Source organism: Pollicipes pollicipes, unplaced genomic scaffold (genome assembly GCF_011947565.3).
Source record: "Pollicipes pollicipes isolate AB1234 unplaced genomic scaffold, Ppol_2.1 Scaffold_7231;HRSCAF=8579_pilon_pilon_pilon, whole genome shotgun sequence".
Lineage (NCBI taxonomy): Eukaryota > Metazoa > Arthropoda > Thecostraca > Pollicipedomorpha > Pollicipedidae > Pollicipes > Pollicipes pollicipes.
The window spans coordinates 32,137,617-32,162,256 of NW_023597034.1; the positions used below are offsets into that span (position 1 = coordinate 32,137,617).

A 24,640-nucleotide genomic window follows, 5' to 3' on the forward strand; every position below is an offset into this window, starting at 1 on the left:
GTCCATTTTAGCATAAGTTACAGACTGCATGGAAACCGCTAAAAAGCCCGAGCCTCCCGTCTCTCCTGTCAGACTTCTAGCGCTTCACTCGGGCCGACAGCTACGATGCCGACTCCACTTTGACCGCCGCCTCCGGCAGCGGCGTCCGAGGCCTCGGTCCCCGTCCCGGTCCAGGCCACGTCCCGCGGCGCCCCCCGGCGGCTCCTGGCGGTGACCTCCGGCTGCCCCTCCCCTGGCGGAGGCGGTGGCTGTCGGCTATCGATCGGACCGGCGCGGCCGCTGCCAGTCCGGCGTCGAAGCCGACTCCGCCGCTGCGCCGGCAGCGACGCCGAGACGTCATCGACCGCACCTTATCGAGCGCGCCCCCCGAAACCGCTCTGGAGATTCGTGACCTGGGAGGCGGGTTTTTGATGCGGCTGGCCAACGACCGTTGACGACCACCATGCTGCCAGGTGAGGGTGCCGCCACGGCGAGCAGCGACGGCAGCGACGGCGGCGGCGGCGGCCGCCGAGGTGAGTCGATCAGCGTCCGGAGGGGCGGCCCCTGGCGGCGCTGGCGCCGGGTCGGCCAGGGAGGGACCGCCAGCTGGCCGTCGCCCCCCGCCCGGGCCGCACGCCGCGCCGCTGTGCGCCCAGAGAGATCCGTCCGCCGCCGCTGCCGCCGCCGGCGCCATGCTACGCTGCTTCGACTGCAACGCCTCGGCGGCGGACGCCGTGCCGCTGACGCAGGACAGTGAGTTCCGAGCGGGGGTGAAGTGGTGCAACTGGTGCAGCGGGCGCCGGCTGCACGGCGGCCATCGCTGCCGCCGCCCCTCGCCGAGCGCTGAGTCACGCCCGAGCTGAGGCGTTCTCACCAGCCGGGGGTGCCACGCCCCTCGGATCAGTGGAGGGGATGGACGCAGGCCGCGGCGGGACGGCGTGTCCCCTCGCCGGTGTTGAGTGCTCTTCGGCGTGTCGCTGTGGCTTGTGCCGGAGGGCGGGGCTGGGCGTGCCTGGGGCGAGGAGTGATCTTCCTCAGGGTGTCCGTCTGGCTCCCGCTCCGATCTTGTGGTGGAGTCGGCTGTCTTGTAGTCCTGAGTGATGTGACGCCCCAAGTTCCGAGCTGGGCAGCGTCTGTACCCGCCTCTGACAGGTTTTTCCCTTTCAGGCTCTTGGATGGGTCCGAGCAACCCGTCCAAAGCGGCGGCACAAGAGCCGGTGACAACGCAGAAAAGGTGCGGTCCCTGTCATATCGATTTTATTTATCGGCAGCTAGGCCGCAGACGGGTGTCCTTCACTACGTGAGGCAGACAAGCAGTTAGGCACTCAGTCACAATATCTTGTTGGAAGGAAAGGAGGAGACCCGGGCTAAGAATTCTGGGCAGTTAAACCGATACGAATTGTCGTGCCCCAGCCTTTTGCGACAGGAAATCACAGCGTAATGGTGCACGGATGTCGCTTTCATTTATCTGTTGCTGATGTCACTGACCACATATCAAAATACGAAGCCGTTTGAAGGCGTTGGCCGTCGAAGGTCGTGCAAAAAATTGTGGGGCCCCAACTACGTTCGTGAGTGTTTCCTTTGTCTCACAGCTTAAGTTTTGTCACAGTTCTGTGTGTTTCGCACGACACAACAAATATTGCTCACATGCTGATCGGAAGGATGTTATCTGTATCTTATCTGCTTCTTTTAAAGACGATGAACGTCATGCTCATCCCTTCGTTTCTGCGAGCTGCTCGTTCGTCGTGTAAGTTGCTTTGTCTGTCCTGAAGACTGAGGTGGAACTCCTGTCTTGATTACAAAAAGCACACTACCACCTTGGAGCCCGACTAACCGTGCCGATTGATGAGAAACTAGCACAGCTTACAATGCGCGCGATGGCTTATCCGGTACCCCAGCAGGTGGGGAGGGGTTACCGCCCCCTGGATAATGCGTCTGACGGTGCTGAGGTCAGCACAAGGAGTAATACCACCAGACGCATGTACCCTCTTGATGGTAACACGTGTCATATGTATAATATTGGCCACCAGTGTTCGTTTTCAGTGCACCACATACCAGGCAAAGATGCATGCTGGTGTTGAGGAAGTCCTAGTGATTTGCATTTTATGCGTCGTATCTCGAAAGTCATGGAGTCCTTTCCATACTTGGCATGGTTGCTGCTTCAAAACTCATAGCCCTTGTGATGTCATTTGATCTGCCAGCCGTGATTAGAGATCGCATGATTTGAGGTGGAACGAGAAGAATTCCAAACCTCATCAGGAATTCAGAAATTCAATTCAAAATTCAGAATACAGAAATCGGTCAAGGGGTGAAATGCACAGTAACCAGCGATGAGGGCTATTCACTGTTCTGTTCGAGTTCGAGCTAGCATGACGGTCCGGCATTGCAAAGATTCGAGTTCGAAGTGCACCAGCAACGTCCAATGTGACGTCACCTGAAGATATTCTCTAACTTTCCACTGCCTTGGCTTGTTGGCTTTTCACTTTTGCGGCTTATGTGCCGTGGGACTATTGCAAAGTTGTAGTTTCCTATCCAGTTGGGGGCTCCAGCCCTCCACAGCTTTGAGAAGGATGCGAACCAAATCCGGGGAGAAAATGCTTTTGGGGCGCAGGCCTGACCGAATATCACTGTTCAGCCCAAACTTGTTTTGCAAATCCTCACCCCCTAATTTATTGGCTCACCGTGATTGGTACACAACCAAAACTCACTGCATAATCTTAAAGGCCTGACCGGACGAACCTTTGAACCGATTGGTTCACCCTCGAATAACATTAAATGGAATGTTTCACATTTAATATACTGAATCAAGCTTCAGATACGATGAAACAGGCTCCCTTATTACTATTGGTATACTTTTTAAGTGGGAAAAACTGCTCTAGACAGCGCAATTTTTTATTAGTAAATATACTCCGTCAATGCGTCATGGTTTGATTACATCATCGTACCTTGCGCAACATTGATTGAGAGCACATGGACAGCCGTTATATCTGGAAAGCGCACTCACGAACGCCACATTTGAACACTGACAGTTTTGTTTTCTTGGCCTTCATCGCTGCATGGTTTATGGAATGGTAGGATTTGAATGACATTGCTATGATGTCATGAATGCCACGGTGACTTTGAAATGCTCTCCTTGATATACCTTTCTCCATTTTCGCGGGCGTGTAGGCCAGAAACTAGAAGAGCTTAGGTCGTAAGGACAACATTAGTGAGCAGCACCGAAAGGTCTTAAAGGTGGCCATTTCAGTTCAAAACCCCATGTAAATGTGTTAGTGACCTTTATTAAAGGTCACTAACTGTGATGGCGTGCATGATATAACAGTTTCAGAGCTTCACAGCAAATAATCGGGAATACTCGATGCGCGCCGAAATAAGAAGGCAATTCATCGCCGAGCGCTTATGCACCACACCTTCTCACATCCTAACATTTTCCGTGCAGTGCCTTGAGAGCCAGGTGATGTCAGCGACCTGGAATAACATCTAGCTAAATATTGCAGGTTGTGGGAATCCTTTTCGTAGAACCAAAGGGCTTTCATTAACCGCGCCGCCCACTCGCCCCAGCGAGGGAAAGTAGATGTCATCCGTGTGTGCAAAACAGTTAGTTCACATTTTCAACAAGATGGTTATAGATTTTGGGAAAGATGCTGGTAGCTATAAACGCTTTGCTGAAAACCCCGTGAACGCGAACAGTACTGAGCATCTACTCACGAACCGAATGCTGTTTCGCAGTTGAGCGCGAACCTTGCTCTGGTGCACGCGTCCGCCACTTCCCCTTCTAACCGCGCCACCGGGTCCGTGTGATAAATCCCATGTCATGAAAGCCGTCCTTGGTCGTGTCAGGAAGTCCAACCAAAACCGCCTGTCGCCAGCCCAGCCGGGGGGAGGGACGACCATTAGAGGGTCACTTCCTGGGCTCGAGCTGTGTCTGGCTCATCTCCGGCCGTTCCCACGGGCGGGCCGTTTTTCTGGTCGGCGCCATCGGCGGTCGATGCCGCCAGAATGAACTGGGTGCGGCCTCACGCGAGGGGAGAGTGATGGGGCTGGTGGCGGAGGACCGCAGACGGCAAACGGCCGCGACCCGCGGACCGCAGACGGCTCCGAATGAGGACCGCAGACGGCTCCGACTGAGGACGGCAGAGACGGCAAACGGCTGCGACCGCGGACCGCAGACGGCTCCGACTGAGGACGGCAGATGGCAAACGGCTTGCGACCGCGGACCGCAGACGGCTCCGACTGGGGACCGCAGACGGCTCCGAATGAGGACCGCAGACGGCTCCGACTGAGGACGGCAGACGGCAAACGGCCTGCGACCGCGGACCGCAGACAGCTCCGACTGAGGACGGCAGACGGCAAACGGCTGCGACCGAGGACCGCAGACGCTCCGACTGAGGACGGCAGACGGCAAACGGCTGCGACCCGCGGACCGCAGACGGCTCCGACTGAGGACCGCAGACGGCTCCGACTGAGGACCGCAGACGGCAAACGGCTGCGACCGCGGACCGCAGACGGCTCCGACTGAGGACCGCAGGCGGCAGACGGCTGCGACCGAGGACCACAAACAGTTGCGGCCAAGGACCGCAGACGGCTGCAGCCGAGGACCGCATACAGCTGGGATCGAGGACCGCAGACAGCAGACGGCATTGACCGAGCACTACAGAGGGCTGCGACCAGGGACCGCAGACAGCTGCGGCCGAGGACCGCAGACAGCTGCGGCCGAGGGCCGCAGGCGTACCAGCTGCGGTGGCAGCCAGACGTGGATGACATGGATGACGGGAGGACAGGGCGCCAGCCTCCAGGCTGTAGTCGCTGGAAAGCTGGCAGGGTGATCATGAGCGCTGTTCTAACTTTGTTCGTGAGCTCGCCACCGCGTCGCTGGGGCGGCTGACGGTCAGAACACTTAAGTACAGACTGGGCGGTGCTTGTAGCCTGGCAACGCTATCGGTCGGGTACTGGCGTGGGATACGCCTTTTCACTGCGTTCCCAAACTGCTCGCTCACGTCTCTCTCAGGCACGCCCATCAGAACTTTGCCGTTGTTGGCTTCTTTCCGGGCACGGATCACAATGCCGGTAGATGTCTCTTGAGCGCCACGCAGACCAACTTAGGGAATGAAATGTTAACACCAATACAAGTCACTCATTGGGGACGAAAGCTCACCCAGTGGCAGGGTGTACAGATGGAGACCCCGCCGCCTTGCTGTTGTCGCTCGGGACTGTGCTGAAGCCTACGTGACCCGGGCCAACTTAGCCTTGCGCTCTATTGGTTTACTGAAGATTTAATCAACCCATGCGACGCCGGTCATTGTAAATCGATGCCCGCCCTGATGAGCCCATGCTGAGTAAGATTATCCCGTGTCTGGGGGCGGAGGCGCCGTCTGATGTGCAGCTTAAGCTATATCTGAAGATGAAGATATATCAAGGGAGAGATGAAGATAGCGCGATGATCAGGTTTTTGCTTTGAGCCACGTCTGTTGGTGTAGGGATTTTCGACGTCCAGACTAGGCGTCTCATGGCTGTGGGCAGAACAGTTGCCTGATGTTCCGATGGCGGCATGTCTAGAGATGTCGAATTATTTAATACAATGTTAATCCAGATCTGAAGACAAAGAAGAACATTCGGGTCACAGCACGTCTGAAAAAGATGGGAAAGAAGAATAACCTCACGTTCGCACACACGATATCGGGAGACGGATAGAAAGGTGATGTTGAGATTAATCTGTCTCTAAGGTTGGTGGATTGCCTGATGTTCAAATTGCCTGAATTCTGGAGATGGAGCAGTTGCATGATATCGGGATTAATACATGTCTGGAAACAGGGCAGTTGCAAAATATTCATATATAATCACGTCTGGAGATCAGGCAGTCAGGTGATCAGATTAATTCAAGTCGGAGAGAGAAGGACAGCCTGATATCTAGATTGCTCAGTGCTTAAAGATGGAATTGCTCGATATCATTGCTGTCCCATGTGACGAGCTGGCGTTTTTAAGGGGGGGGGGGGGCGGGGCTGATCAAAGCGCATCTTGAATGAAAAGGACTCCATGGCAGTTACTTAAAGCTTGCAAGGTAGTGTGTACCTTGAGACTGACACCATTATCCTAGCATTATCATAAGATCGCCAGAGATGGAACTTGAAGCACAGTAGCGAAGTTTTCAATAGTTACGTGCAAAAACCTTTGTTTTGTTAGACATGTACACTGTGTGGGAAACGGCAAACCCACGTCAAACGAGACGCGCAGGAACGTCCCAGAGGCGGGCTGCCCATTTTTTAGGTAAAGTTTTGCCATCTACCGCTGTATACTTGATCCCTCCACTTCCCGAGAAGTTTGACAACACTTTTCTGTTCTGTTGTTCCTGCACCATGTGTTAATGAGATGCCAGACTCTCACATCAATATTACTAGATCACTGTCAAGCGTCACATCACTGCGAATTTACGGCCCACTCCGAGCATAATGGCTGACCACTGCGACAGCTACTGTAGGCCAATTTCGGGCGATGGCCTGGCAACAACAGCCCAACCCACCCGGCGTAGCCACGTCCGCCCGCGGCGAACCGGCACAGCCCCTCCCCGCTCACCCCCCCCCCCCCCCCCTCTCCGGCAGATCTGCGCTCAACACCGAGTACAAGCTCAAGTTCCGGCCATTCTCCGACTACACGTATGTGGACGGCCGGTTCTCCGGCGCGCAGGACGCGGCGGACGGGGGCGCCGCCGGCCGCGACGCGCCCGCCACGCCCTGGTATGAGGAGGTGGTCGAGCTCCGCAAGAAGGCCTCCAGCTACAAGGTACGTCGCAACGGGGGGCAGGCCAGCTGGCGGGCGAGGCCAGCTGCTGCCGGCACCCAGGGATTGTACGCATCGCTGCGTGGGATTGTTCCAGCAGGACACATAATTGTGTGGTATGACGAGTGTGGTATGGCCAGCCAGACTGCTTGGCACAAAGACGGTCACCGTAAGCTCGCGTGGCACATTCCACTTCCACACGCGCCGGGGAAAACAGACTAAGCCTTTTGATGAAAGGTTTAGTAAGAGGGCAAAACACGGTGGCATATTCTTCTGACACGTCTGATGCCTGCATTTTTGCCACGGTAGAAAGATATGCACCATGTGCAACGACTGCTTAAGTTGTTCTTTACGATGTAATTACTGAAAGTTTCAACATGGATCATATCGCGGGTAGCCAGGGTAGCGGGGCTTCAAATGGTGGTAGTATTTTGGTAAATAACCTGACAGCCGAGGACACAAGACAACGCTGGAAACATACCTTGTATTTTTTGTTGCTGGCGTTGACAGGTATTTGACAACATGCTTTTGTTTTTTTTATTTTTATGTTTTGATAATATTTGATAAGATGTTGTTGATGATAAGGTTCTGTTTGTTGTAAGGAAGATGCAACTAGAATCTGATTGGTAGGACCAATAACCTTCTGTCAAAAATCTGGGGGAATGGCACTGGGTCAGCAACGTCACCTCTGCCCATTGTAATCTTGACATTTTTGCTTGGGTCTTGCTTAGGTCTTGCTTAGATCTTGCTTAGGTATGCTTGACCGGTCAGTACAGGTCGTAACAAGATTACATTCCGTTTCCACTTATCCTGCACGACCACGCAATTATCAGAAGTGATGCCAGTTTCGATTGGACCACACCGCCACTCTTTCTCACTAAAATAGGATCACCCGTTTTCTCACATGAAATTTATGAGAATGGGTCAATCTGCGGGAGAGACTGCCCCGCCCCATCAAAGAGTTCATATTTTGGGAAGTGTGCACTAGATGGCATCAAACCCGGTGTGCAGTGCAAACGGGTAGGCTCGCGTAGCATGTAACCTGATCCCAAAGCCAACCATGCAAGGTCATTCGGAAGAAATACATGACGAAACTTTTCTACGCCAGCTACTTCACACCGTGTCCATGCCTTCAAACAAGTCGTAGCGTAAATGAGCCTGTGTGGATAAGCTTATCACTATAAGCTGTGGGCCGGTTAAATCATAGTTTTGCGCTGCTTCGGTCTGCATGTTTAAGACCATGCGTGCGACCACGCTTCTGGCTGGACGACACAGATGAGGATGCCCTCCAACAGCTTCTACGGTACCAGGGAAAAACGACAACAGCGCCACGAGTTTGCCACAGTGGATTTCAGCCCCCAGTGCGTATACAAGCGCATATTGCTTTCTCGCGGGAATAGCTACCCCAGGTAATGTCAGTTCATCGATCTATATCACCTCGCTGAAAAGCTGCAAAGATATTACGACCACACTCTTGTTTATAGTTTTATGTCAATGTGGGAATAAACCTATATATCAAATTATGCGATGCAAAATCATTAGAATGATATCGCGGGATGCATTTTGGGACTAGCAGTAAATGACATCACAAGCAAACAAGCCGATGTAGATGGCTCGATGGCATTTCAAAAATCAATGAGATCAATGGCCTATAAGCTGCGAGTGATGCGTTGCAAGATTATCATTATGAAATTACGAGGTCCATTATGAAATTAGTGGCGAATAACGTCCCTAGCTGATAGGTCAGATGGATGACTCGGTGACATTTCCAAAAACAAACGAGACCAACGGCTTATATGATAACATTATCCACGTTAAGTAGGCCCCACGCGAAAATGTGCGCATAATCAGATAGCTTACATGTCTGCGTGTGTTCAGTTTGTTCCAAAGGTGATGTTTACCGCAGGATTCGGTTTTTTGCCTTTTCATTAGTTGTCCAGGCAGAGTCACTAGCACATATGAGAATATCAGAATTTCACGAGCGCCAAGAGTTCATTTTATTCACTAATCGTTCAAGCGGCTTTTTGATTCGGTGCGGTTACAGTGCTAGTATGAGTCCAATATTAAGATACCACAATAACTTGAATACATTCGCACGTCGCTGATACTCTCGTGGGTCACACAACTTCGCCAGATTAATTTTGTTAAACGTTGAAATATTTCTCATAAAGGCAAACCAGCGATGCTACACAACGCCAAGCCAGCACTGTTACACCAGGGAAGCAAGCCATGCTACCGAGCGGGACAGTGTACATCCTCCAGTCTGGCACGGAGCTCGCGGGCGCGAGAGGTAGTGTACATCCTCCAGTCTGGCACGGAGCTTGCGGGCGCGAGAGGTAGTGATGGACGGTGCCTCCAGCACGGCGGCTCGAGGATGAAGCGGCGCGGTACGAGAAAGCCCCTGCCTGCCATCGACGGGTGAAGAGCTGGCAGATCAGGGGCGCCCGCCGCTTTCGCCCGGGTGGCACGCTGGCATGCAGCGGTACGTGGGCTGAACAGGGGCCGGGCCGCCACCGGCGCCCGCGAGTCATTCAGGGCCCTGAACACAGCGATGCTGTCACCATGGGGGACAGGGCCGCTAATACCGCATCAGCCCAACGCCAGAGCAGTAGCCGCCATTGAACCTTACCGATGAGCATCGGTGACGATCATAGACCCAAAGTTCATCCTCCATGCACTCTGTTTAGGTGACACAATGGTGGTAGCTCTATCACCATTGTTCTATCTGGTTTGGGCGACAGTTCTATCAACGCGGATATAGCTACAGTTCTTGGGAGCCTATCTTGCAGCTGTTTGTTTTTAAGTACTCGCGTTCAGGAGACTCAGATAAACTCATGCTGACGTTGACAAAGTTGCCGACAAGGACACGCTGGCGCTGCATGTGTCCTATCGTACACCTCACCCAGTGGAGGGTATATCCAGCCCCGTCCCAGCCGCAAGCGTCAGCGCTTGCAGGAGACAGCTGACCAGCTGATCAGAAGTTAGTTGAGTAGGAATGACGGAACTTCTCCCAGGTCGGCTGCTGGTACCCGATTTCGGTCACTTTTCAGTCAACACCCGTGGAGCCAATGTGAAATTTTCAGGGCACTTGGGGCTCAGCTCCTGCCCCTCGCGCCAGGAATCCTGTGCTCCTGGCGTAGAGCGCAGATAATTGAACTTGATACAAGGACGTCGGGCCGTCTTCCGACCTGCAGCGCCAGATGTCGAATATCTCCGGGAAGTTGGCGGCTACCTTGGCATACATTGGTTCATCCTGCCCAGGCGACCCGCGTTGGGGAAACAGGATTTACACGTGCTGAAATGTCAACAAAGTAATCCCGTCGTAAACATGATGGCTGCGGTCATTTAAGACTCATCTGATGTGGTATTGGAAACAAACGTCACCCGCATAAAACTGCATGGTATTCTGGATGGGTTGTCGCGACAGCTCAAGGTTGTTCAACTTGAAGCAACTTGGAGTAGTCCAGAACCTTCTGGACCTTTCGGACTACTCTTCTGGAAAAACGATGCTTTTGGGATGCCTCTGGACATCATCTTTAAGCTTTCCTTGATTATCTCAATTCTTCAAGTAAGCATTGGAATAGTTTCCGCTGGCGGTAGATAGGTGCCCACATGATTTGTCGCTTACGAGTATATTTAACATGCACGTGTGCGCATGTGCATCCATGTGCGCGCTTTGCTGACTTGCTAAGTCGGTGGCGCGTCAGCGATTTCCACACTTTCGACGCGAGGGCCGAAGTCTCCGAGATACGTCACTGAATTCCATAGTACTCATAGTAGTGATCCCATAGTAATACATCACAGCACGCGCATCCAGTAGGAGACGAACCAACGCCTGAACGAAGGAATAAGGGGAGTAAACATTGGATGCTATTTCAGGCTTCCGGAAGATATTGTCGGCGTAGTTACTGGGAATATCATGACTTCGCCAAGCTGTTGCGGTGGCATAACTCACCCATCCCAGACACCTACAATCGGGTATGACATCCGCACCGCCCGGTGAGATGACTGACGACAACTGACAGCGACGCGGAGATCCGTCAGAAACGCCACAGCCAAACCAGGCCACGACGCCGCGGCAGTGCTCCGCCGCCGTCTGCCCTCGCGCGCGCACGCCGGCCGCCTACGGGGTGACGGCTGTAGGCGGGGCCTCATAATCCGATTCTTGCGAGCCTCGGCAATTGTTCGTTCCCAGACGGCGTCTGCCAATCGGTGATATCCGTCTCCGAGCCTCAGGGGATATCACAGAGGCCGGACCGGAGCGCGCCGCCATGGCCGCTCGAGCCTCGAGTCATGGCCGCTCGAGCCTCGACTCATGACCACCCGAGCCACGTGTCACGAGCCGGCGCCGGCTGGAGGTCATCACCAGGCGGCCTCCCGCCTCGCAACCGGCCGCTGCTCGCGGCGCGCCGACGGCCGTGACGTCACCGTCTGGCTTCCGTTACGAGCGGTGGTCGGCGTCGGTGGCGGCGACGAGCCGGCGCTGCCGCCGCGGCGCGAGAGAGGCGGCCCGCCCACCGGCGCGGCGGGTCGGAACGGCGCCGTTCGGGGCTCGTTTGGCGGAGGTATCAGTCGGCTCAGAGAGAAGTCGCGCGGAAAAGGGACGGTGGTGGCGAAAGTGCCCACCAGGCGAGCTGGAGGCCGTGGCTTAGAAGCGAGAGAGCGAAAAGGGTGAGGGAAGGGAATGTTCGTCGTCAGGTAAAGCCGTTCATTTTTCGGGCGTGACTTGGTGGAGTGGTGCGACCGGGTATAGCGGTGAGTTCAGGAGAAAGCGGAACCCCTCCTAAAGCTGTTACTGTTGTCAACCTCTCTAGACACACGCAGACGCTACGCGGCGAGCCTTCATGACACTTCACATCCGCTGGTTATTTCCGGTATGTACAGCCTTGCTCCAGCGCAGCTCTACGGCCGGCGCTAACGTGTGCTCCTCTGACGCGTCCAGGTGCGAGGATGGGGCCGGGAGATGGCCCAGCCCCACCTGGCCCACCTGTACGACAGGGAGGAGGATCCCAGTCTGCTGGCGGAGCGCAAGATCATCTCGGCGCTCTACCTGGAGACCCTGAAGCCCGGGTTAGTGTCTTGCCCAAACGGAGGCGATCAGGCGGCCTGACGTCAAGCACAAAGAGTGCGCGTCGGATGTTGCCCAAGATGCATGTTTTGGCACGACGATATCGGAAAAGGAGACATGTTACAAGGTTGTGTGACGCGGCTTGAAGCAGGTTGCACAGTGATGTGGCTTCCAGGTCGAGAGCCGGCGTCGCTCAACTCCCAGACTTGCTGGGGAGCAAGTCTCCCAGTGACAGATGGTTACGCTTCGCTTCGGGGAGACAACGGTGTCGTCGGTAACCGATACTTGTTCCAGTGGCAGATCCCAAGGCCCGTGGGGCCCATGGTAAGGGCCCCCCTCCCTTCGGACCTACTCTGGGGACCCATGAGGAACCGGATGTTGCGGAACACTGTAAAGTATAGCGGGCCGCAATAGCTTTAGGGTACCCCATACGCACACATTTGCACGAGACTCGATCGTTCGTCGTTTCTTTACCTATGAATCAAATCACATTGCATAATTACATCTGTGGTAAAGACCTGCCATCTCATAGCAGGGCAACGGAAGGCAAAATAACAACGTCGTGGTTAGCTCTTCCCCGGCCCCATTTCGCTCTCAAATTGACTGCGAAGGATCGCTTCTCCGCCGACAACAATTTTTTCAGTCCTGCGTGCGTACTTCACAATGCGGTCAAACTCGTGACAACGGTCTTTAAACCGAAGGCTTCTAGAAAACGACGAAAGCCAATACTTCCCAAAAAAGCCAAATATTTGCTGCTCTAACTGATCACTGATTATTGACCACCACGTCATGTTGAGCCTATTGTAGAGATAAATTGAAGATTATTGTGGATTCAGATAACACCTGACAAAGAGCTCCGCAGAGCGCAGCCGTCACATCACCGATCCGATGTCGCCGAAGTCGACATAGCCGGAGCGTTGATTTGGACTGGAGGAGGCATGGGCTGCAAGCTGCTTCGAAAACGAGATCAAAAGTTCAATCCATGATTAAGACAGACACCGTTCGACTGCGTTGCGGCTTGTCAAGAATGTCGCTGTAAAGTTGACCGATAACGTTTTATGCTGCGGCGTCAAAGTCGTGTGGGTTTAACGGGTTTTAGCGCGTAGCTTCAGCGGTCCGAGGGTTCTATGTTTCTCCGAGTTGGCTGGATCCACACCTCCTTAGTGTTGTCCTCTGTGTCGAAGCCAGAGTAATGTCAACGTTTACGGCCGAGTGTTTCGACGACGATCGGTGATCAGATCAAAGGACAGTGCGCCAATGTTGTTTAAAATCGACGTTCACAGCCAGCTCTCACTCGCGATCAAGTATCTCGGGTTTCCCGCGACAGCAAGCGTCACGGGAGATCGCGACAATGAATAATCTGATAACCGAACGCGTCAGCCCAAAAAGTCGCCATTATGCTTGTGGTGTGAGCTCGAAGTGATGAGCAAAGTTGTATGAAGAGTAACGAGAGTGGCATAACCAGAGCCGTGAATGGCATGGAGTGAGTATTTGAACACGGCTCAGCCCTGTGGGAAAATCAGGACACTTTGCTACGTCACTTGCGTGCGGCTTAAGTCCTGTAATGGTTTCTAGCAGTACCAAGGGTCTTGACACATTCACATCCTTCAATGACGGTGGCACTTACTTTTTTGTGATCCGGGGATGCCTTATAGCATTTGCACGGCATCTAAAACAACGCTGGGATTCAGACGAGTTTGGCTTCATGTGGCTCTCATTGAAAGAGGGATACAGTATGAGTGGCACATTTGATCGCATGACAATGACAACCAATCACGAGTTCACCAGTCGGTGTAATGATTGGTCGCGTAACATGCACCCATGTGGCCGTGCGCGAACCATGTGATGTCGGCTTACGGTCTCCAGGATAGCTTCAGACGCCAGTAGGGGGCGGTGACCGTCCGGGCGCTTCGGGCGCCTCGCGCGAGCGGCACACTTCCGGTGGAGCGGCACGGCGTGCTGAGCCCAGCGCCGCTGCTAATACTCATGGCCGGTCGGCAGGCTCGTTCGGGAGGAGCGCGGCAGGAGTCCCGTGGCCACCGGCGGCGCTAGCGTGCGTCAGCAGTCGCACCCTCCGCCGAGCACCAGAAAGTCGCCAGGAGCCACGAAGGTAGGTGGCGCAGCGGCGACGGACGAACGCTGGCAGGTCGTGTCGCGGGGCCGGCCGGTCGCCCATCTAGGAGATTTATGCTGCTGCAACTGGTCACGGTCTTCCGCGACTCTGGTCACGTCAACTCATCCTTGGTGCGTAGAGCGATGATAGATTGCTGAGGCCCTTGGTGACCAGCCAGAGTGGGCCGGCCCCGACACTAACACTTCGTCTCCCCGGCCACAGATGGCGCTCAAGCTGCATGCGGCGGAGGGCTCCAAGCGGCCACACAGCGCACAGCCTTCGTCAGAGCGGCACGCTGGTGAGTTACCGCAACAGCTGGAGCGTGACCGCGCCAGCTGTGCGCCGGCTTTCCGGTGCTCCGGCGCTGCTCTGCCGACCCAAGCTCCCACCGGTCGCAGCCCGCGTCAAGGCCACGGATGGAAGGTGGGCTGCGACAGCTGTTGCTGCAGCCTAGCCGACTTTTGTAGGAGGGAGTAGTAAGCCTGTTGTAAACATTAATGCGCTGACAGGCTCCTTCTCGCAGCTCTCCCACACAGACGCGTGGGAGAATGGTGGCATTATCCGCACGTGGCATGGGCGCTGTGCGGAAGGCACTTGCTGATCCAGTCGCGCAACGTTAGGAAATTACCGAGAGCTCTCCACTTAGCTCGGCTCATTCTCGTCCCAATACGAAGATTGCAGCCCTCGACTGTGATATCATCCTAATCCCCGACTTACGAGACGGCGGTCAGGTAGCGATCTTTCCTGGCCCACGGTCAATTGATAACAGATGACACTTGACAAGCGACACTCCGCGGCGGCCCCCAGACGAACGCTTCTCCTCCCCCACGCCCAACGACTCCCCCAAAAACGATCTTGTATGAACAGCTGACACAAACCAACCAAAAGACGTCGATGCTGCACCATCGCTCTGTTCTCAAACCCCGCTGATGAAGTTAGTACACGCTACGTCTCAGTGCCGTAGCCAAGGGGGCTTTTGGGGCAGCGTTCCCTTCTGGAGGTGGCGGAGGCCTCTTGAGAGTGAGTGCTCCGGTGCTTTTCGACACTTTAAGATGTTGCAAGTCTTCTAAAATATAAAAACAAAGTGGGTATTTGAAGCATCAAAATAGGACCCGGGACTAAAAAGGTTGAGTTGGCCCTATCCTCACCGATTCCTGCTTACACCACAGCCCGGAACAGTTCAGTGTAACAAAATGACTGACGAACTTCAGGAATCTTGACATACAGTGAACTCCAAGGAGCACTAATTTCAAGTGTTGCACAAGAGAAGGTTTAAAAACATACCAGGTGGGAGACACCGAAAGTGAACGACACAAACACTCAGCTATACCGCCAAAAACCAGATGACGTCATCTCATACAAACGCGATGGGGCCATCGATGAGTAACATCCTCACGAGTCTGTCAGTCCTGCAGCCTCCATTGCATGGACGACAGCAAAAAGGAACAAGTGATACAAAGGTCCAAGGATGAGAAATTGTCATCACAAAACGAAAAAACATCCACAGTAGCACAACATTCCGTAAGGACAAGTGTTATCACTAGATTCCAAAGCCCAAACAAAACTTGTACACGTTATCTCTCAGTTTATACTGAAGTCACTACGACGGACACATGCCCCAGAACAGTGGCGCAGTTTTAGAACGGCCCATCAACAGCCAATGCTCCTCACCAACAAGAAAAACAACACCGGACAAGATCAGACGAAGTACACGTCAATCATCTAATCACGAAGGCGAAAGAGGGCTTTTCATCTTGAGCGCGGTCAGCTGCACCAGTTGTCTGCAGGAAGTTTGGTACACGAGAGCAAACCCAAACAGTCAGTACCCAGTTATTTTGTTTCGCGGTTCACAATGCCGCGGGATCGTTATTCCAATTTTGCTTTCCAGGAAGCCGCGTTTTCACAACCTGGCGAAACCGACCGCCAAACATATTCATTTCTAAAGCTAGATCACGCCCGACTGCGCGCTAAGAATCGCTTCGACAACCATCGCGGCTGTCGAGACCAGTTCGCTTTGACCACGTTGTTTGCGTTTGGGGGGCGTGACACCCTGATGAATGTCTGCCGCGAGCCCCGCCCGAGGCGCACACGGCCGGCCGCTGGGGAGCACCGCCGGACCCCGGCCGGCGACCTGGCTGCAGCCTCGAGACCGTGGCGCGCCCAGCCAGCGTATACATTGCGTCATGACGTACACGTCCAGAAATATCCGCCCCGAGCACATGCCTTCGATATCTGCTCTCATGCCGCGTCCGAGCTGCTGCTCGAGATACTGCTGCTGCAGCGGGCAGTCGACTGACCCCGTGACCGCTGAGGCGGGCCTGGGCGGGGAGGGAGGGGGCGTACCCGGCGCGGCCCGCCGCCGGGTTGGCCGGCCGCCAGACACGGGAGTGGGCGGGTGCTGCCGTCGGCGGCGCGCCCATCGCATCCCGATCGAGCTGATGGCCGCCCGCTGTCCGCAGGAGACGCCGTCGACCGGGCCAAGGGCCGCAGCCCGGCCGCGTCGCGCACGCCGACAGCCAAGGCGGACGCGGGTGCGCCGGCCGAGCGACCCAAGGCCAGGAAGCGTCCGACCGATAGGCCGCCGGCGCCGGCGCCCGCGGCCGCCGCGGCCAGCGCCGGCGGCACGCCCGACTCGGGCGGCAAGGGCATCCGCGGGGGTACGCCCCGCTCGCGCTCCGCCCACCGCCTCGCCGCCAAGGCCAGAAGCCCGACCAAGGCGGAGAAGGCGCCGCCGCCGGCGCCGATGGCCAGCAGCGCGCCGGCGCCCGAGACGGCGCCGGAGCCGGAGCCAGCGCCGGCGCCGGCGTCGATCGACGCCGGCGAGGACGCGCCGCCGGCGGCCAAGCCGGCCGAGGAGATGGTGCGCAGCGCGCCTGAGCCGACCCGGGTCAAGTCGCCGGAGCAGATGGCCCCCATCAAGTCGCCAGAGCCGGTCAACTGGACCGTGCCGCTAGACACCGGCAAGACGTTCACCGTCACCCAGAACGTGATGCCAGGTGCGTGGATGTCGGCGCGCAGGCGAGGTGTGGTGCCGAACCGACCCGCTCTTAGGCGTTGTGTCGGAAATTCCAGAAAATGGACCGAATTCAAGGGGGCCATTCCACGTAACTGATGTCGTCGAAACGAAGCTATTTCGGTAACATTCTCGTTACGGCCAATCCGCCCTTTAAACTGCATTCATCGCTCTCTGTTCCCACTGCCGCCAGGCCGCATTTTAAGTCTAATTATAACCAGGTGGGTCTAGTCCACCTCGCGCACGCCATTATCTCGTCACCGAGAACTCGAGGCAGGTTCAATTGGGTAACCCCCCCCCCCCCCCCACGCTACGCCCTAGAGCCTAGACAGCCGCCGCCGTCCTGCAGGGTTACTTAAAGCGTCCGGCTATTGACCGGACCGCGCGGCGCCAGCAGGCCATGGCTGCCGCTCATAAGGGCCCCGGTCCCCTGTGTCGGCCAGGCCGTCACCGCGCGGCAGGCCGGCGGCTGGAAAGTTCCACACATGCCTCCGGTCCTCACGGATTCAGCGATGCGCTGCCGAATTTCGGCAGGCTTGCTCGGCTCAGCCAGCTGGGGAATGACCTGGTCGCCAGGTGCGCCAGCCACTTCTCGTGCCCCCAGCTGTACCGTTCCGGGTCCTGGCTCCTCAGCGTTTCTGTTGAGCCCCCCACAGCGTGCGTCCTGCAGCCCTATATCAGCTCCAGTCTGCCTGTGGCGCTAACGCCGCCCGCTCGCTCCGGCAGGCACCGGCAGCCCGCAGTCGTCGCGGGCCGACAGCCTGCGCTCGCCGGGCGACGAGGTGGCCCGGTCGCCGCTGGCGCGCGGCGTCACGGACGTCTCGCACCTGCGCAACGGCGAGCCGACCGACAGCCCGCTGGTCAACGACCTGCCGTCGGCGCCGCCGGCCGCCAACGGCCAGCAGTCCGACTTCAACCACCGCGACGACGTCGCCGGCGACCCCATGTCCATGTCCATGGTGGGCGACGAGCTGCAGCGTTCGTTCCACGCCGCGGACCCCATGTCCGGCTCCATGTCGGGCAAGGAGTTGCAGCGTGCCCTCCAGGACCCGATGACGGCCTCGATGACGGGCGACGACCTGCAGCGCTCGCTCCACGACTCGATGACGGCCTCGATGACGGGCGAGGACCTGCAGCGCTCACTCCACGACCCGATGACGGCCTCAATGACGGGCGACGACCTGCAGCGCTCGCTCCACGACTCGATGACGACCTCGTCGGCGGGCGGCGACCTGCCGCGCGCGCCCCACGACCCGATGAAAACTTCGATGACCGGAGACGAACTGCAGCGCTCGCTACACGCAGAGCCGGCCGCTGGCGACGCGGCAGCGGCGGCGCCACCGGACGAGCCTGCGCCGGCCGGGCGAGCGGCGCCGGCGCTGCCGCGCGTGCTGGACGACCCGCTGGCGGCCGCCGGCTTCGGTCGGGCGCCGGAGCCGGAGCCGGCGGGCCGGGCCGAGAGGCCGCCGACGGCCAGCCTGTTCAGCTCCGGCTCGGCCGGTCCGCCGCGCTTCTCGCACGAGCTGTTCGGCTCGGGCCGGCCGGCCGAGCCCAAGCCTGACGCGCCCGAGAAGCCCACCTACAGGGTTATCTAGCCGCTCGGGCGCCGCCAGTCGCGTGCTTTCATTTCCGCGGTAGTCGACTAACCGGGGCCGTGCCTCCTTACTACGCCGCCGCAGCCGCCGCCGCCGTCGCGGGCGCCCTCTCCAGCTAGCTCGGTGTGCTCGCTTCGCCCGCCGGCGGCCAATGGGGGCCCGCCGGGAGAGGGAGGGGAGGGGGTGCGCGCCCGACCGAACGCTCCAGATGTTCCGCTTCTCTCGTTCCGCTCCGTGAAATACTCTGCTTTCCCAGGTCGTTGTGTTGCCAGGCTGCATGCAGCGAAAAGACTGCACGATGTGTAAAAATAAACATTTCCAGAAATGGCGAGTGGTTCAGACAATGTGTCCCGCAAACAGGGCTTTGGAAGACAACGATGCAAAAAACGACATTGGTGGATCACCGGCCTGAAGCTTTATTAACGTTAATGTTAATAATCCCGACTCTGAGTACCATATTATTCACAACAAAAGAACAAACACTAAAATAATAATGTACTTGAGAGAGGGAATGAAAGCGTTGCGAGCTGCGGTTACATCACGGTCACTCCTCGTTTTGTCGGCAATAAATTAAACGGACGCTCTCCTCTCCGCAGGACAGTTAGTGCACAAGAATTTCAAGACATTCCACATAAGCTACCGCAGATTTAGCCGGACTTGAACAGTAGGATGGCTACTTGTCCCAGGTAGAAGTAAATGAAGTGCTTGGTCTCGTGCGTAACGTAACTGCCGAAGTTCCGGCCCACGATGCAATGCCAGGTGGGGTTGTATTTCTTATCGAACTCCTTCTTGATAAACGCCGCGATGTCCTGAAACAGAGGTTCGGTGCGTCACTCTTCATTCGTTCATCTGCCGTCAACCAATAGCATCAGCAGGCTGCTTAGTCTCAGATCAGACCCGACAGATTCGTAAATAAAACGGTTCTGTGGACCACGTCTGCGAAGGCGCCAACAATCAATGCCGTGTTACGTCAGCAGAATTCAGGTCATCCAATTGTTGCTCACGTTCAGTAACATACACTGGCTTTTGAATTGATCGCTTCGTGCCTCACAGATCAGCATTTTTCACAAGATAACGTTCGCCACCACCTCACTGCTGACTTCATGAGCCAGGTCATCAAGACACCGATACCCGTTTTCCTGTTGGAGCTGGACTTCGTTTTATCCACAAGGTAGTGTCATCACCGCACCGATCCACTAACTGTGCAACAACACCTGCATCGACAAAAGATTATTAAGGAAAAAGAGCGTCATTTTCCCTGAAAGTAAGACCAGTAAAAGCCCTTTACAATGTGGGACCAGCGGTTGATAACACGTGATTGTCAACGCCATGTAGGTGATGCCTCAACATAAGCGACTGATGAAACGCACGATGGAATCTGTCGCATCTGGGACCAATATGGATAGGAGCTACCAATGCATTCTAACATCCCACTTCCATGAGTCTGGCAGGCGGAGGAGCAACTGATGCTCATCGTACGCGCATTCCACATCTTTCCCTAGAATGTTGGCTAGCTTTACATAAGCCTTGCCAGGGCCTCGGAAATTTTATCGATCAACGATTTAGATCAAGAGTGTGACAGAGAACGCTTGCTGGGCAAGACGCAAGCAAAACAAACACAGCATTCACAAGGCCTGTCATTTCATTTATTGTTGTGAACTACAAAAAAAAACAGTATACCACTAAGGCCAACGGCTCCAAAAAAATCGGGTTAGAGGAAGTAAAACGAACAGAATTACCCACACTGCACCGAAAAAAACAGCCACCAAGTTTGGCAAAAGAGTACCAAGATCACGCTCCATGCCCAAATTATATACCGCTTGTCCCACCTACGTATTATCCATTACTCACAGGATCGAAACGGCAGGACCGGCACCACCTAGCCGCTTTATCGTTTTCCCGCGGAGAAGAGGGCAGCTGACGACACGATCCGACACTGACCGGCCACGCCCAGGTCGGAGGTCGCCCCTCCCCACCACCGCAATACTCCGAACCAGTGCCGTCACATAAACCGGGCGCTGGATAAATAAACGGGCCGCCTTCCGGCATACCAACCGGCCAGACAGCGCCGATCGGTCTGCACGGCGCGAATCAACCGACCCCGCTCCACTTCACACGCTTGACCTGCGGTCGGGAACGACCGCCGTCATCCGCCGGTTACGCTTTCACTAGGGTCACAATGCCACAGTGGACCCCACATTGCGGGCATTCCTGGCCTGTACGGTCCTGGCGTCGAGGATCATTCGACCGCGCTGCGGGATCTCCCACTCGACGTGGCTAACGAGGACAGCACACACAGCTCAGGGCAAGCGGATGATCGGTACACTGACCAATGCCACCGAGCATTTCCTCTCGGATGGAGAAACCCACATTCTGAGGATGATGATGGGTCAAGCGTTAGACTCATTCCGTGTTACTACGCACGTCACGCTCGCACGCCTTGGTGCTGAAAATAACAAATTTTGCAGCTGGGAGTTATTTCTGGCACCGTAAGATGCAATCGTATCGCGCCCACATGGGAGAGCTTCAGGAGGCTGCCACCTCACCTCAGTTTCCCCAGTGACATGTTTATTTGTCACATGCTGACCTTCCTCCGCAAAACACGCGGCACGGAGAACTCAACGTCCTCGCCTCCACATTCAGTCGTAAGTTACAATTCAAGTCAATTTATTAACACGCGCCCGGGTGGCCGGCTAGATACCCTTCGCTCGGGTGGGGGTCAATTTGACCCCCTAACATCTCAGGAACTAAGAAAGCTAGCGACACCAAATTTACAGGGTGTGTTGACCTGTACGTGAACTCACTTAGGTACAAGTTTCAGGTTCCTAGGTCATGACCTTCGGGTCAAATAAGGTCAAACAAGGCCAAATTCCAGGTTGGTCTCGAAAGTGCCCCCAGAACCTTTATAACCGTTTCTAAGCAAAAGGTCACGTGCTCACTTAAGGTCAATAAACTTGGTTGACCTCTTGAAGGTCAAGGCGACCAAAATCATACAAGATTGCTTTAAGTTTTGCACTTGACTGAGCGACAAGGATTACGCTAGGTAGTATGTTCCTAAAACAAAATGTTGACCTGGGTCATTTTAGGTCAATGAACTATTCTGACCTCTAAGAAGATGCTGTATAATGCGGTTCCTGCAATCAATAAATTTGAAATGAGCACCAGAAACTATCCCACACAGTAAGCCCTAGAGAAACAAAACAGGTTGGTTTTGACGCTGGTGTGACATTCATACCTGATCTTAGGTCAATGTAATTTGCTCATTCAACTGTTGTGTTGCCTAAGAAACCATCTCAGAATGTGTGGCTTCGTCTAACACTCCCTTGTTGAATCAGATTGAAGGATTCCCTAGAAATTGCCTTCGCTGAAACCATGGCCTGACTTTGACCTGCCACAGGTAAGTGACCTTACAAGCTACATCTAATTGTTTTATGTCAAACGATCCGGCATTCAATTGTCTACAGCTATGCATAATTTGGTGCGGATGCGCCGCGCCGTTTCGGGAACCATTCTGGAAAAACCTTCGGGGGGTCAATTTGACCCCCGCCCGAAAGCGTGTTAACGAATCATCCCAACAGCGCTGCAGCATTTGATCCCAGCCAAACCATATTACTACTTGACATTACATTGCACGACCACTGGAAGAGCACTCGCCTGGGCTACGTGTCCGGAACGCGAACGGGCCCGCAAAAAGCCTCCGTGGCCCGCCATCATCAGCACGCCTACTGGGCAGATAAAGTATGGACAAAACGCCGACTATGCAACAATAATGTCCGCCTTTCAAAAGCAGGTTGAGAAGTTTCCAACAGAACGTGCTCATCCGTAGACATCCTTGCCGCTGTGCCGCCACATTACGGCGGCACTGTCTTTCGGTCATAGGCTCCTTAAGTGCTCTGCGTAAGACGCTCTCGACTGATTGGTCCTATTCATCGTATTTACTTGCATCTTACCTCATACATACCTTCATTCAGCTTAACCCCGTACAAACCATACGCGCCGTGGCCTAGGGCCGCCAATGTTGACGTTTCCACAACGCCATCAATAATACAAACATGGTGCGTATCAGACGACGTCGTCGTGACCACACCAGCCTGCCGGGGGCCGCCTCTAGTCGGCCAGGACCGCCAGCAGCCTGTCCGGCCGCTCTCACCTTCTCGATGTTGTACTTCTCGAGGGCTTGCGTGGCGCAGTCGACGGCGTCCTGCTGCATCTCCTCCGACATGTCGGCGTTCTTGATCACTGCCTTGCGGTCCGTCATCGTGACTCACTGGCGGCGGCAGGACGATGACGTCACGGCGGGCGCGGGCAGCCGGCACCTGGCCGGCCAGTAATAGCCTGCGCGTCGGCCCGCCCGCCGACCGGCCGGCCCGGCCACGGCCGGACCGTTCGGTGCCCTTCTCTCCCACACCCTCCCCTCATACTGATCAGTAGAACACCCACTGTCACATGCGGTCAGGAGGCCACATCGAATCATGCGGACAGACCAAGCCTTCAAGGCATCCTCCTGCCAGAGACAACCAATTAACTGTTTCCTTATTTACATACACTAAAATGGGTTGGTTGCATACACTAAATGAGTTGATGTCTAACAAATGGATGATGGTAACAATCACTTCAGTGCTAGTTTCTTAACTTCTATGTACAAGATGATCAGTGACTTCAGTTTCTATATATGGAGAGGCAAATATGTAGCTATGTCAGTTGTGAGGGCAATGTGATACAAATAAAAACACAAGGATATAATGAGTATCACACATTATATTATGCTCTACAATATATTTTATTGTCAGCTCAGTAGACAATGAGCTATAAAAATCAGCATTTACAACAGCAGTCATAATTATAAATGCCAGCCTGGCACTACATGGTGAAAACGGCACCAGTCTAATTGATTCAATCTAGAAACATCATACATGAAAGATTAAATGCAACAATTGCATTTCATATTCCTTTCCATCCCACCCCATTCTCAAGTTTCATGGAAAGCCTATCAGGATCCTATCATCCATTGCCTGCTCCAAGAACAGTCAGCTGATGGCAAATACTCATGTTATTTTTATATTCCTAGTTCTGCCCATGGAAAGCAACAGCATAAAAACAGTCAGAATTAGTCTGTCACATCACTGCTTATTGCAGTGGTTCTGCATGCACTACTAGTAGGCAAAATAACATGCACACAGAATGGCCTACCTCCACACATCAGAAGTCAATTTAAGCATTCATCTATGTCTTGTTCAAGACACAAATGCCATGTATGGAAAAATACAGTACCTACTCTAAATCTTTCAAGCAAAGTTGCAAATGCTGAAACTTATGGCTAAAATTCCATATTTGCAGCCTGTATGGAAACTTTTAGCTATCTATGCAGGTAAGCCAGTAAATATGTGACCAGATGGGTGCAGGATGAACCAAGACCATTCAATGCACATGGCTGCCTATTTGGGCACCTAGATCCCAAAATTACATAGATTAGAAAATTACATAGATTACAAGAATTACATAGGTACATGCCTAATGTCTGTGAGGATGATGAAGGTTATGCAGATACACCTTAGAAGAGCATTATTCTGTCAAAATTCAAACAACCAGTCTACAATAACATTAACTGGAATTTTGGTGACACACACAGACTGGCCAGTATGCGGGTAAGCATCTAGCTGAGCAGGAGCAAAGGCGTGTTCAACTTGGGCGTGCATGGGCGTAATCATGGCCATTCCACTACCTAAACAGGCCACTAAACTACCTACCTTCACAGGCCACACAACTGCAGGAAAAAGTTGTAATTACTGAGAAAGAGCCGTACCAACATATGTAATCGACTTGGCGACTACAGCAGTTCAATACCCTACAGCAGTTCATTTCAAATTTCGCTGCTAAAAACGCACATCACGTAAGTTGGTATAAAGCCACATCACACGTCAACTCCCTGATGTTTGGACGCCTCACCTTTGCTGCACCCAAAAAAAGAAAGCAGTGTTGTCCTCCAAGCTATAACTCTTGAAAACTCCTCTACCTGCAACCAGGACACTGCCCGTACACCAAGCTCCTCCACTTGCTGTACACGTGAGTACAGGCGTTTCCGTCCCGCGGCCGAGGGC

At 54.7% G+C, this 24,640-nt stretch overlaps 2 protein-coding genes across 2 annotated transcripts; one reads left to right on the forward strand and one right to left on the reverse strand.

Annotated features, from left to right (window-relative positions):
- The first annotated feature begins 616 nt into the window (after positions 1-616).
- LOC119110013 (translation initiation factor IF-2-like) lies at positions 617-18,661 on the forward strand. Its single transcript, XM_037233761.1, has 10 exons — positions 617-732; positions 1,147-1,213; positions 6,576-6,756; positions 11,696-11,823; positions 13,823-13,931; positions 14,157-14,232; positions 16,394-16,511; positions 16,548-16,930; positions 17,674-18,292; positions 18,658-18,661. Exons 1-10 carry the CDS (start codon positions 672-674, stop codon positions 18,659-18,661), a joined length of 1,746 nt encoding a protein of 581 aa, XP_037089656.1. The 5' UTR covers positions 617-671.
- Positions 18,662-18,934: 273 nt separating this feature from the next.
- Positions 18,935-24,640, reverse strand: LOC119109694 (dynein light chain 2, cytoplasmic). The gene is made up of 3 exons (XM_037233423.1): positions 24,489-24,640; positions 22,693-22,809; positions 18,935-19,351 (listed from the first exon to the last, which is right to left on the reverse strand). Exons 2-3 carry the CDS (start codon positions 22,798-22,800, stop codon positions 19,190-19,192), a joined length of 270 nt encoding a protein of 89 aa, XP_037089318.1. The 5' UTR covers positions 22,801-22,809; positions 24,489-24,640; the 3' UTR covers positions 18,935-19,189.